This window comes from Palaemon carinicauda, chromosome 4, assembly GCF_036898095.1.
Source record: "Palaemon carinicauda isolate YSFRI2023 chromosome 4, ASM3689809v2, whole genome shotgun sequence".
Classification (NCBI taxonomy): domain Eukaryota; kingdom Metazoa; phylum Arthropoda; class Malacostraca; order Decapoda; family Palaemonidae; genus Palaemon; species Palaemon carinicauda.
The window spans coordinates 53847635-53862210 of NC_090728.1; the positions used below are offsets into that span (position 1 = coordinate 53847635).

The window sequence follows — 14576 nt, forward strand, 5'->3', positions numbered from 1 at the left end:
TGGAAGAATTTAGTTTTATTATTGTTAAGAAGAGCAGCCAGTTAAAGAAAGAGAGAATTTCAATAATAAAATTTCTTATTTCTATCCTCACTGGGTGTTCATATTTACTGGTTTTCCAGAAGTCCGGTTTAATCGACACTCATCCAAATAATTTTAAAATTTTCCTATTTTCTTTCACTTCAAAAAATATGTCCCTAACAAGAAAATGGAACCCTCTAGTGATAAGGGTGAAAACGCCAGGTTGCCACCTCTGTTAATCTACTCTTTAGTTTCGAAGTCCACATTATCTTCTCTTGATACTAATACTCAGTGGGGAGGAGAGTGGGTATGTAAATGAACATCAGGCGAGTATAGAAATGAGAAATATTATCAAAATTCTGTTTATTTCTAAGAATCTCCCCTGGTGTTCATATTGCTGACTCCCACACACTGTTGGAGGAATAATGCAACTGACTGGTCAAAAGGTGGCAGTGTGTCAATATTGATGTTATCCCCGTTATAGTCAACTAGCCTAATCTTCCCCCTCAACTAACAGCAAGTTTCCTTTTCTGCATAGAGCTGTTGGCAGCGACTGGAAAATATTTTTCCATGAGAGGTACTGACAGCGAAACATTTGATTCAAAACGATTAAATACAGTAAATCAGTATTGGCCCTGACAAGATGCAAAAGTGAAATGTGGATCATGATCTCCCAGAAATTATTCCCGTACACATTCTAGGCAATAATTAGTAACTAAACCAGGGGAAAACATAGTACAGATATAAAACAATAAAAAAACATATTGAGTGCAGTAAGTAAACAATCTAAGTGTGATCACGACCACGCGACGAGGATAACAGAGGTGGCAATTGGGCTTTTCACCCTTACTGCTAAGGGGTTCCATGTCGATTAAACCATGCTTCTCGAAAAGGAATATAAACATCAAGGGAAATTCATAGAAAATAATTCTGCAAAGCAGCAGGATTTTTTTTTCATTTTAGTATTCTCACACCACTTAATTTTTTTCTTATTAAATTTATTCATTATACTGGTATTTTATCTCTTCAAAAATTATACCAATTGAGTGCAATTTTGTCGATAACTTTTTTTAGTAATATATAGTATATGACTAATCAATACTAATTACCATTTCAAGCCTGTCTGGCTTACCCAAGGCATTTGCTTATCAGAGAACTGAAATTGGGTCAGGTAAAGGGGGGAAAAAGTTGAAACTGGTAGAAGAGACCAAACCGAATTAACAAAAAGTTGTAATAAGTCCAAAAGCAGTATAGGAGGAGGCCCGCCACCATTTTGTCATTTCCCTCCTGATGTCCAAATATTCCAGCTTCCCATTACTAAAATTTCTATACCATTTCTGATAAAGTTTTACAATCCAGGAAAGTTGAATCACCTTAAAACAAAATATAGTTGATAAACACAATATCCTCGAACTAAGAACTTTAGGAGCAAGATGATCAGAGTACTTAATGAAACTGGGATATAGTTAATTAGTTGGAGCAATAATGGATAGGATAATAGCAGGATGACAAGCAGTAGAAACCCCAAAAGGAAAAGAAAAAATGGTACAGTTCAAGCCATGGATTATATACGAATCCACACCAAAATTGTAAAAGATAGATGTGTACACCTCTATAAGGTAGGTGTGTATGCAGAATTTATTAAGATATTTTCACTTCACGAACAAAAATCGTGAAAATGTTTTAATAGCTATGATTAAATTATTGGAAACCACTAATGTGCCTATTATTTACACAACAATTATATGACGAGATACTTGGATCACCTGAAAAATAAAGCACGAAGTGATGATAACTCGAATGACTACCGGTAAATCCAGTACGAGAAAACATGACTACATAACGACAATGAATCTACTGAAAACAGCAAACATACCTGTTCAACGAGATATCTGATTTGTGCAGGCGTTCCTCCAGAAGTAGCATTAGTAATGGCCCAAGCTGCTTCTTTCCTGGTCTTGAATTCTGCCTTACCTAAAATTTCAATTAAGACTGGGAAAATGTTGGCATCTATGACGGCTTGAATCTGAAAGGATAAAGGTTGATATTAGAAAACATAAAAAACAACAATTAAAAATAAGGCTAAGGCAGGTGCTATACAAATTCTCCTACACATTACAAAACAAAGTACCCAAATTTTTTTTTTCAAATGCAACTTGATCGTTTATTTGGTTAACTGCCTTTTTTAGTGTATTAACAAAAAAAAAATTATTACAAAATTAAATAAACTACAAGTTTATAGTGAGAACTAATAAAAAAAAAAAAGAGCAAGAAAACCTATTCTTTTAATCTAGCCTCATATCTATGTTACTACATTACCCAAAACAAATTATCTAGGTTACTAATTAAAATAATTTTAAAAAATCACATCTCCATCCTTAAACTAGAACTATATAGTCAGTTTGAAACTTTGAGACAATTTGTTTTAACCATGCACTATGTCAAACACCAGAACAAACAAAACATACTATACTGAAAAACTCATGGACAAAAAGTAAAAATGAAATAAGGATCAATGTTTTATATGAATTTCAGGAAAACGTAGTTAATTCTTGAATTACCAAAATCATTTAACGAAAGTGTAGTTTATCAAATAAAATTTATGACAGAATTGTGGAGCACTTGAATTTTTTAGGGGATTTTACACTAAATCTGGGGCATTGGTTTATACTGCATAACCACCATTAAACTGCATATAACCTATTACTTAACATCTTTGTATTTTCCACATCTAATTAAACTTTAGCTAAGAATCAAAAGTATTTACTACACCTCAAAGGTGTAACTCAATCAACTACATATTTGAGAATCGACTAAAGTTTGCCTTAAGAAAATCCATACCCTCTTTCTTTTGATGAATTTTCAAACTTGGTACTGTATTGCTAAGCTTTAGTTCAATAATGAACACAAAAGCAGAGCAAAGGAGAAATATATGACTCCACACTCATAGAATGTTTAGTGATCTTTAGATCTATTTCAAAACACTTATTCAACATTACAGTATCAGCCACACTGCCCTCATGATAAGAAAGGTTATCAATAGAGAAAAATTTGAAAACCTATACAGTATAGTAATCCCTCGGCTATTGGAGGTATTCTGTTCAAGACAACCTAAGCAATACCTGACATTTCGCAAAGTAGATATAGAAATCTACGGTATTGTATTTCTTTTTAATTTTTTTTTTTCACAAGTTTAAGCATATATAAACCCTTCTAAAATGCTACATATCCTTGTGTATCCTAAACGGAAAAAATTAAATCTGAACGCTAATCAACGCATGTACTGCTTGGCCGGGCAACGCTGTCGACCACACTATGTCCATTTACTGTGGCCCAAAAGTACAGCTGTATTTAAAATAAACACTTTTAATAACACATTTATTTACCTATATCCAATAATAATGATTACAATAGAGTATTCACAAATTAGCATCGTATTATGAAATGAAATCACAGCAAATACATCTTTTCCATTGACTACATTTGTAAGCTGTTCTAAACTACTGTCTAAGCTTTCCAAATCAGCCAATTAAGGCGTACTACTGAATGATTTTTTCTCTCCTACTAAAGGAGACAATTATAATTATTACTTAAACTATCATTTTTATTTTACCATATAAAGGTATGTATTTCTCATATCTTATTTACTGTTAATTTTTGTGGCATATCAAAATTTAAAGGCGTTTCATCCCTGTTGCCGATGCACAGTAAGTTTACAGTATAGTCTTTACCTTTACAAAGCTAGATTACAAATAGATTACAAAGCTTAGGAAATTATTGAATTTTTCTTCTAATTCCCAAGGTAGCTTCTGAGTTATTCCGTTTACTTATTCATAAACAAAAAAAGGTATAAAGTAATAACATATCGGTCATATTCTACTTATCGTAATTTGTAACAACTACAGTATGTTAAGTTTTTACTATCCTACAAAAGTTGTAATGCAAGTAAAACAGCTGGTGTTATTCTACTTACAGTAATTTGCAACAACTATTGTAATTTTATACTATCCTACAAAAGTTATAATGCAAGTAAAACTGCAGTTATGTAAATCATTGTTCACAGCATAAAGGCTTTTCTTCCTTCAGTTGTTTATAGCCAAACGTGTTACTAATGATACTTTTATCACTCATTCTCTTGTACGTTTTCAACTTATTGAACTAGAAGTTTGGATAAAGATATGGAGAATAAGGTTAGTTTACTATAATTTGCATTTCATAAAAGGAAGTCGCATGATACAGGAGATACATGATAAGATAATTTCTTACGGGTGAAAATTTGATCCTCACTCAATATGTGAGATTACAAGTGTTACAATTATTTTGCGGTATTACTTTAATTTACTTGAGTAATCTTTAGGACAAAAAATTATTAATATGAAAAATATAAAACTTATCTTCCCTCAAAAACCAGCAATATAATGAGTCCGCGATATACATTTAAATAGAATCTATTTATAGATTCCCGCTTTACTGAGGGAGCGAGGGATTACTGTACAGTACATCATATTTGGCAAACTCAAAACTATGAACATAAAACTTCCATCAGCAAAAAACTAATATAATCTTTCAAACTGGAAATATCTTCTAATGGTAAAAACAACCAAAGGAAGCAATCAGTTGTTCTAAAATGGTAATCTTCTATAATGCATTATTTACTAATCAAAAAATGTGGCATATTCCTAGAGATAATTTTCAAATAAAAAACCAATCTGTACCTACCTGTGAACGGTTTCCAGCAGTAATGTTAGAAATTGTCCAACAAGCTTCCTTACGTATAGACTCTTTCGGGGATGAGAGGAGATGTAGCAAACAAGGTAATGCTGAACAATTTAGTATGACCTGTAAAAAGAATCTCTGCATTAGTGACCGTTCTTATATTTAACAAAACTCCATGTTTATACTAAGAGTACAGTATTAAACTACTAAGCTTTGGAATAAATCTATAATGGCAAATTTGCCTTTATCATGTTCCCTAGAGTGGATATGAATGTGTTGAGGTGGTTTGGCCATGTTGAGAGAATGGAAAATGGCTGTCTGCTAAAGAAGGTGATGAATGCAAGAGTTGATGGGAGAAGTACAAGAGGAAGGCCAAGGTTTGGGTGGATGGATGGAGTGAAGGAATCTCTGGGTGATAGGAGGATAAATGTGAGAGAGGCAAGAGAGCGTGCTAGAAATAGGAATGAATGGCGAGCGATTGTGACGCAGTTCCGGTAGGCCCTGCTGCTGCCTCCGATGCCTTAGAAGACCGCGGAGGTAGCAGCAGTAGGGGATTCAGCATTATGAAGCTTCATCTGTGGTGGATAATGTGGGAGGGTGGGCTGTGGCACCCTAACAGTACCAGCTGAACTCGGTTGAGTCCCTTGTTAGGCTGGAGGAACGTAGAGAGTAGAGGTCCCCTTTTTGTTTTTGTTTCATTTGTTGTCGGCTATCCCCCAAAATTAGGGGAAATGCCTTGGTGTATGTATGTATGTATGTTCCCTTTAGCTTATATTTCTGATATTCTAAACTATAGGGTTTATGCAGTACAGTAACTCTGTTTTCCAACTTGTTTTTCCATACATTCTTAGGTCCTTTCTCTTTTGGTCATCTACCCTTCTCTACTTTACCTTGTTCCATTTTCAATAAAAAAAAATTTTTAAATCTATTGAATTTGTGCTCTCATTGACATTTCCTTACAATACTGATACAACTCTCAAATTACTAGTAAAAATATTCAACTTGATAAAATCATTGTAAAAATTAATGAAACACGACAGAATTGTCAAACTGCAAAAAAAAAATTGCCAACTAATCGGCTTCAAGTGACAGATGAGACAAAGTAGTGGGGGAGATTACTTTGTTTGAGGAGTAGTGAAACTTTATCAAATTATTCATACTTATAAGTCACTCATCTCAAAACATTTCATCTTTGTGAAAAATTAAAAACTAACACTAACAAATTAAATAATACCAACCTGTGTTTGAACATCATCTCCTGTGACTATGTTCCCTACAGCCCTCAACGCAGCTGCTACTACACTGTGTTGATTGAACCTTCAGAAAAAAGAAACTTTATTTTCAACAACTTTAATAACAATCTGTAAAGCTAAACAATATATACACTATATATATAAAGGTGACACCCTGGTCATTAAAATTCATTCAAATTCTCTCCGCAACTTTCCCCCAACATCATATATCATCTGCACCATCCAGACTGTTTCTCTATCCATTCTATCTTGGTCTTTTTCTGAGTCAATTTATGCCACACACAGCTTTTGGCCTTTCATTTTCAAACTTCTTACATAATTATTTATATAAAAAAAAAAAAAAAACTTGACCAATTGTCAATACTCCTGTCACCTCTTTCTAAAATCAAAATCATCATGCCATTTCCTTATTCAAAATACTTTCATACACAACTTCCCCCCCCCCCCCATTACAGTATATAAAACTAGAGGGGCACTCAGAGTGCAACTCCAATGCGGCAGTTTATTTCTCGACCTTGACCTTAACATGTACTAATTGGCGTGGATTTTCATACAAGCAAATATGGACCAAATTTTAAGTCTCTCTGACAACAATGTCCAAACTTATGGCTGATTACGTGACGTGAATTGGACATTTTGCTTGACCGTGACCCTACCTTTGACCTTTCAAAATTTAATAAATTCTGCTTTTTACATAACAGTTAATCCCTGTAAGTTTCATTACTCTATGATTAAAATTGTAGCCAGGAAGCTGTTCGCATACCATCACACACACACACACACACACACACACACACAGGGGGTAAAACATAACCTCCTTCCAACTTTGTTGGCAGAGGTAAAGAAAATTAAGCCCCCTAACTCTTAGCAGGTGTCTTTTCATTCTTTAACCTCTAATGTTGTTGTTCTTTACATAAAAAAATCATTACACACTTCCCCAAACTTACACCAGCATAATTTTGCTCTTTTTCTATCTTCAAATAATTGCTTTAATTACCAAGGAATACATTACTTTGGACATTATATCTCAATTTCCATCGTTTACTCTAAAATCTCCAAGCCTACTAATAACTCACTCTGCACTCACTTCTACAAAACAGATACAACTCTCAAGTTCTTGTATAACATGCCCCCACCCATTTTTTTTATTACATCTTTTTCTATCTAGCTTTTTTATTCATTATCCAGTATTCCCAAAAACCATTATGTATTTTGTATAACAAATGTTCCTAAAATAACCAATGTTTGTATCACTGTATTTTTATGACAAAAACCATCAGCTGTGCCGTAACACCCTCCTAAATTTTTTCAGGTTTTTCATATATGCCTTAAATTTGTCTTTAATCCTACCCCATTTCCTATCTTTTTTAATTACTATCCCTCTTCATTCACTTCTTACCAAACACTGAGCTTCCTTAAAATCAATAACTATCAAAGAGAATTGTAAAAAAGCCACTCAACCTAATTTACTGGACTTTCATAGTAATTCAGGAACAATCAAATCAGTACTCACATTAAAAGTTCAACAAGTCTACGGCAAACACCAGCATCGATGACAGCTTGTATCTTCTCATTAGGGCCATCACTAAGATAACTAAGAGCCCAACTAGCATCAGCTAAAACATCTGCATCACTATGGAACAAAAGGCGGGATAAAACTGGAAGGCAAGGGGAGACACGGGCAAAGTCAGGAGGGGGGTTCTTTCCTCGGCACAAGTTGCTTAGTGCCCAGACAGCATTCCTAGTCATAGAGAGGCGAGTAGACTTGCTGAGTAACCTATAAGAGAATAAAGAAAAATAAATTAACTACAGTATAGGCAGTACACAGCTATATTAAAGGTTTTTGCTTGGCAACATGTAATGAAGAACTGTATATTAAATCAATATTATTAAGGTAGTTTTTACCAAGACCACAGTCAAATTCTTAAATCACTGTTTAGTTGTATTTGTTATCCAAGGTAAACTGGATTCAAGCCCAGATACCTGAATTTTCAGATGCTAACAAATCCAGTTAAGTATATGACCTAGATATAAAGACATGTACGAGATTTCTTTTTCTTATCATACACACACATTCTCTCGCTCTCCGACCTTGATACAAATACACATATGAGAGACCTGTACATATCTTTTTGATCAAACACACACCAATTCAAATTCTTTATATCATTGTACTCTTGTCTGTGTTATCCATTGTAAACCAATTCCTAGCTATAGCCTATACACTTGAAATTGCAGATGCTAATAATGAATGAATGAATGAAAGGGATGGTCATTGATGACCATTGGATTTTGATAAATAAAGAATTAACTTGTAGGCTTTGGAGGAAAGGATGGCAGACCTCAACGTCCCCTTCCTTCAACTTCCCTCCTGGCATGTTGGATTTGGATTGAAAGAGGGAAACTATGTCCCCTCCATTTTTTGAGGAAGGACATACCTTCGTTCAATTCTCAATGATGGCCTAGACATCCTTTTATAAAAATAACATCGCAGACTCCTACGGTGATGTGTTTCTAAGGGAGAGTGCCACAGCTTCCCACCTTACCGGTTAAATGAGAGACCACTGCATCCCTATTCTTGAGGTAAAAGTTGGCCCACTGGTTCCCCAACTGAGGCACCAGTTTAGTTAGTGCCTTCAAACCTGAAAGGATAAGATCCACTTATTTCTTCTTTGTCTCAGGATTAGACAAACCCTGATATATAGCGAGATAAACGACTGCACCTGACCAGTGTTCATCAATGATGTCGCTTAAATGCTTGTCATGGAAGCAAGTTCCATGACAGCTAACTCAAAAGCCAAGAACGAGGAGCTTTCATACTTAGTATCTCAGCATTGTTCCAGCTTGACAGCGCTGCAACTGTTAAACTTATCGGAAGTAGTAATGGAACATAAAACCTACACCATTGAGAGAGAGCCAGAGACAAAACCTTGTTCGAGCAGCTGGATCGGAGAGAGTTCCTCATACCAACAAGTTGAGAACCCTGTTGTGATAGATGGAAGTATTATCTTAAAAGAAATAGAACATTTCTGTTACCTTGAAGACACAATGGATAAACAGAATACTTCCTGTAAAAGAGACATAAGGAATATTTTTTAAGTCCCAAACTGATGGCTCTTGAACATTCTCAAAGTCTGAGCTCCAGCATGCCTCAAGCAAGAGTAGACCACGGTAGCTCAAGGGCAGAGTGCGACCATTAAGGTGTGAACCTTGTGGAAACCTCAAGGTTGGTGATGAAGGTAAGGACCTAGATGAAGCTATACTGTCTCAGGATTCTGTCTCCACTAGGACAGGACCCGAGTAGGGTGTAGAGGGGTAAACTTTCCGAAAATTCTCTCCCTTCACGAGGGGGGGGAGAACACAAGCCACCATCTGCTTCTACTTCCCTCTGGAGAACTCGCACACCGGACCAAGAACCATCCGAGGACAATACTCCACAGCGGAGAAAGAAACCGAAGATTGTCATCTGAATTCCTATGCCAATCTGCCCTTAGATCTCATCTCCACAGAGACCTAGGAGACATTAGGTGTCTTCGAATTTGAGGAAGAGAAGGGAGTGTGGGGCACGGAATGGTAGGTGGTCACATCTGACGAGGGCCTATCCTTAGTCAAAAGAAGGCTCTGGCAGGATTCACGCTGATGTGACAAAGCCTCTCAGTTGCATGACAAGCGTTGAGACTGGAACCTTAGATGTCACATGTTCCTGGCCTTTGTCATGCTTGCGCATAGGAAGATCCCATTGAGAGACTGATTCACATGCACAGGAGGGTCAATGGAGAGTGCCTGAGCACATTGTAGGGAGAATCCTCGTGACTTGGACAACACGCGACACAGTGGACATTTCAGTGGCTTGACAAATCAAGGCATGAAAGAAAGCAACACGACTTCTGTTGGTGACGAGATGGAACTGGTAACACAGTCGGAATCCTTTGCAAAGCTTGATTTTGGGTCTTGGGACAGAAGAGTGGAGTGCTGGTGCGAGGAGATCAAAAGCCTGGATGCTGAGTGCAAGGACTCTTTGCACAAGGAAACCAGAAACAAGAGACATGCTGCCTATTGATCGTGTTTGGGCTAATCAAGAGTGGGGAACTTGTGTGTGTGGCGATTGTGTGCAACGTAATCGTTTGAGTAAAGAATGGCCGCGATGAGGGAAACTAGGATTTATTTTTCACTCACATCTGCATGTAGAAGGTTCTTTGACACTCAGCCATGCAAGAGGAACAATCAGAAGTTTCCTCTCTCCCTTTTGCAAATCTCTTCTGGGCAACTTACTATGGCAGAGGTGGTGTCACTACAGCATCGCATGAGCATGAGACTCAACTTCAGTAGTAGGAACACGAGCTACAGTACATTGTACAGAAAGCCTTCTCCCGGGTGGGTCAGGGTCTGGTACAATGCTAATCATTCCACAAAACCATGCAAAGGTATCAGTTGATGTTTCAAGAAACTTTTTGATGACCACCTCCTCTTCTTCTTTGGGCCAGCAGGGGTTACAGCTGAAGGGTTGGCACGCATTGAAAAAAGTACAAGAAAAGGAGGGGTGACAGGGGAAGGTAAACACAAACTTTGTTTCTAGCTTGTCACTCTCTCCACCCAAATCAAAGCTTTCTGGACTCTTGGAGGCCTCTCTGCAGAAGGCAAAGAAGCAAAGACCCATCGAAGGGTACCACGCCTCTGCAAAAGGGACAGATGAAGAGGAGGGTGTAGCAACTGGTTTCTTAATCCTAGTGGTAGCTAGTACTTCGAGTATCCGCTCACCAGATGGAGCACCATCAATACCTGGGGAAGGGCACAACTCGCCCTAGATCCAAATCCTAGTGACGGTTATCAACAGGCAGTATAGAAACTGGAGTACTTTGAGAGTCTGGCTCCTTCAAAGCTCTCCTGGATGGTTAGTCAGTCTTTCCCTTATCCTCCCCATTTTCTATGGAGGACACAGCCCTGAAGGAACCTAAAGGAGCGACAGCAGGCTTAGCTCCTGAATAAAAAGCTACATAGTTTCTTAGGCACAAGCTGGAGCACTGACAAGTCAGATGCTAATGAATCCCTCCTAGACTAATGTTACCTTTTTTTTTTTTTCTGCAAATGCCACCAAAATGCTAAGGAGGCCATGCCCTGCATTCCTCAAAAGACAATGCTTGTGAGCAATAATACCTCTTGCAAAATGAAAAGCTAATGAGACTACCTCGACTTCCTCATATATCAAACACACCGACAGCCAGTTGTATCAGGACAAAGCCACATCTTTGCCCTTGGGATACTCATCCAAAAATCAAGATTGCATATACCCCAAAATGAAAAAAGAAAAGTTTAATAAGCCAAATTAAGGATGTAGCAAAGTACATGTGTACAGAGCTGTGATTAAAGTCAAAGTGAGGTTTGCTTTAACTGACAGGCAACCATTATTTACATTGTTAAATGTTTAACCGGTTCCAGTTTTGCAGAAGTCATACTCCTATTTAAAGTCAATGGTTTGTTGCATTATATGTGGAAACAAATGGTGTAACATGAAGTGCTTTAATTACAAAATCTACTTAGATTAAAAGATTTTAGGTGGCCTAAATGTCCAACAAATGTAAATGGAGAAGATGTGGAGTTGAGAACCCTCTTGTTATAGAGAGAAGTGTCTCATCTTAAAAGGGATTGACTATGTCTGTTAACAATGAACATATTGAACTTCTATACTTACTGTAAAAGAGGCATAAGAATATTTTCTGACAAAACATAATCCCTGCAGTCAGGAGAGTCCCCAGAAATATTTCCTAAGGCCCAAACTGCTTGTTCTTGAACGTCCTCAAAGTCTGAGCTCAATAGACGGATAAAAATCGGTACAGCACCAGCTTCTATTACAATCCGAGTCTGCGTATTATTACCAGATGCTATATTGGTTAATGCCCATGCAGCTTCAAACTGAAAAAGAAAATAATTCAATCATAAATACAATTTTAAACAAGGTAAGCTAGGTAATACTACTAAGAAATAAATTACTTTATGACCAAAACTAAATGGTATAGCTCTGCCACCTATCAAAGGTAATTTGACATTCCTAAATTAAAATGTGATGATTACTGTACAGTCTTATTTCATAATTTGGAAGCCCTACATCAATATGAAGTAATTTAGCTTTACTTTATTATTAGTAGTATAGTACAATTCTGACTGCGAGTACAATTCTAACGGCAACCATCGTGTTTTTTTTTTTTTAAACAACTAAAATATGAGATTAACCAGCCCAGCGAGTTACACTTGACTGACAAACGCGGGACATATCAATCTAACAGTGATAAAAAAATTAATTACAATAAAGAAAAAATAATCTATGATAGGAAAATTTGAATAATATCTAATAATCATCTGCTTCTTAATGATAAAACCTTAAAAACAGAGAAACTTACAGAATCCACCACACATTTTTTACAAGGAATTTCTTCATTACAATTTCCTTTCAAACCAAGAGTTGTCCAGAAAAGTATTTGGTTGTTAGTCTTACCAGACATAATACATAACCAAGTTTATTGCCTGTGCCTGCATATTATTACAGTACAGTATTTCATATTTGCCTGCATAGTCAATTAGCCTATACCTTCCATCTTACCTGTAACGTGCAATGGCCATCTCTTTGAAGGTACTCTACAAATTTTGGGACAATGCCAGTTTGGATGACTTCGTCTATGGGTGGATTTGGTTCGCGGGATAGGAGCTTGCGGAATTTCTGTGTGGCATTTAGCTGAGCTTCCAAGTCATCACTATAAAGGGCTTGCACCATTTCTTGAGTAATTAGGCTGCCACTAACTAAACCTCCCTGCTGGCTCTCCTGAAAGGAATTCACGTACTCAATTCATAACTTCCAATACCGTGCGTACAGTACTGCATTCTAAGTTCTAGCACCTCAATACAGATTATTTAACAGAAGTCAATTAAAAGCCTTCAAAATTTTCTAAGAGATAAGATTATAATTATATTTAGAGAAATATTACTTGTACTAAAACCTTACTATTACTGTATTTCAATATTTCTCAATTTAGATATTACAGAAAAATTGATTAGCATAAATCTATGATATCTATATAATACAAATCTTAATGATTTTACTCTCATGCTATACCTGATTCATAGAAACTTCTACGGTTTCATCTTCAATGCCTGCAATTTCATTAACATTTCGTCTTTTCGCCAACTGCTGTTCTCGTTTCTGTTTACGTAGTTGAACTCCCTCCTCTTCTCTTCTCCTTCTCATTTCTGCAGAGTCTAGCCCTTGGTTTTTATATCTATACTTGTGCTGTGATGGCCCCGACATCTGAATCAAACAAATTGGTTCATTAGAAGAGTGAAGATAATTCAAGACATTAAATAGCTTTGGGATATAAGAATACAGTAAAAGTAATTCATAATCACTGTAATGCTCGTCTAACCCTACACGATTATTAACCCTTTTCCCCCAGGCTATTTGGAAATTTCCAACCCTTAACCCCCAAGGGTTATTTTTTTCCCAGCACATTTTGCAGTATATTTTTTTTAAATTGCTCTAACAGCCTTAATTTTTGTCATAGAGAGGTCAGGTTGGTCTCATTCTCTTGGAAAATGCCTGAATTTTTTAAAAAAATTATCAAAAATATGAAAAAAAAAAGATTTTATAGCATTTTTTTGCAAGGACGTACCGGTATGTCCATGGGGGTAAAGGGATGGGTTTTGTGAAACGTACCAGTACGTCCTTTGGGGGTAAAAGGGTTAATAATACTTCCCTGAAATTTCTGTATCTACATTATGCTAGCCATAAACATCACTGAGCTAGTCCTTCACAATAGATTTTAATGACAAATTTTATCTGTAGTTCAGCTACACCGCTCTGAACATAACAGAATATAAAATGGTTCAATAAAAAATATTATCTGATCCATCAGCCAAAGACAAGTACACTACCAAACAGGAACTGTAAGAACTACTGTATAAGAGACAGCTTCCCACGGCCTCATATGAAGAGTAACTTACGGAAAATAAATCTATGAGCATTCACCTTGACAACCATCTAACAGAATAATAAAAGATACAAATTTTCTGAGAAACTGGTAAAAACTTTTAAACATCTTTTTATTGTGAACTTAATGCTTTGTCCAATGTAGCCTTTGACTCCTTGATCTGCAAACTACCTACAACCTTGGCATATTTATAGGTAAATATTTTGAGATGTGTCATGACACTCATTACAGGAAAAACTAAAAGAAAATTGTTAAATACTGTTGGCATGCTCTTCACACTCCCCAAGAGAGATTAGTTCATCAAACGTTCAGCTGGGCTCCACAAGGCACTAGAAGAGTTTGAACACCAATGCCTACATGGCTGAGTACTATGAAGTGCTAAGTATGAGATGATGAGTGGAGAAGTATTGAATTAAAAGCTAAAGATAGAGATGACTGGTGAAATCTAACCAAGGTCCTTTGCGTCAATAGGCGTAGGAGGAGATGATGATGTTGGTTTCCAATGTGGATGCACATTTAGAAAACAAAGAATGCTACATCTAAAAATTCTACATTCCAAAGGATAACATAGTTGGTTGAATATATCGCCCATCTCCTACAATCTTTCATTACC

At 36.5% G+C, this 14576-nt stretch overlaps 1 protein-coding gene across 3 annotated transcripts in view; it reads right to left on the bottom strand.

Annotated features, from left to right (window-relative positions):
* The window catches only part of Kap-alpha1 (karyopherin alpha1), a 45744-nt gene that overhangs the window by 18508 nt on the left and 12660 nt on the right, over positions 1 to 14576 (bottom strand). For all 3 annotated transcript variants that reach the window (XM_068372275.1, XM_068372273.1, XM_068372274.1), the window contains exons 2-8: positions 13093 to 13284; positions 12583 to 12801; positions 11677 to 11897; positions 7501 to 7764; positions 5973 to 6051; positions 4738 to 4857; positions 1895 to 2044 (exon numbers count right to left, since the gene is read on the bottom strand). In XM_068372275.1, coding sequence (XP_068228376.1) covers positions 1895 to 2044; positions 4738 to 4857; positions 5973 to 6051; positions 7501 to 7764; positions 11677 to 11897; positions 12583 to 12801; positions 13093 to 13284 — 1245 coding nt within the window. The remainder of the gene's footprint in view (positions 1 to 1894; positions 2045 to 4737; positions 4858 to 5972; positions 6052 to 7500; positions 7765 to 11676; positions 11898 to 12582; positions 12802 to 13092; positions 13285 to 14576) is intronic.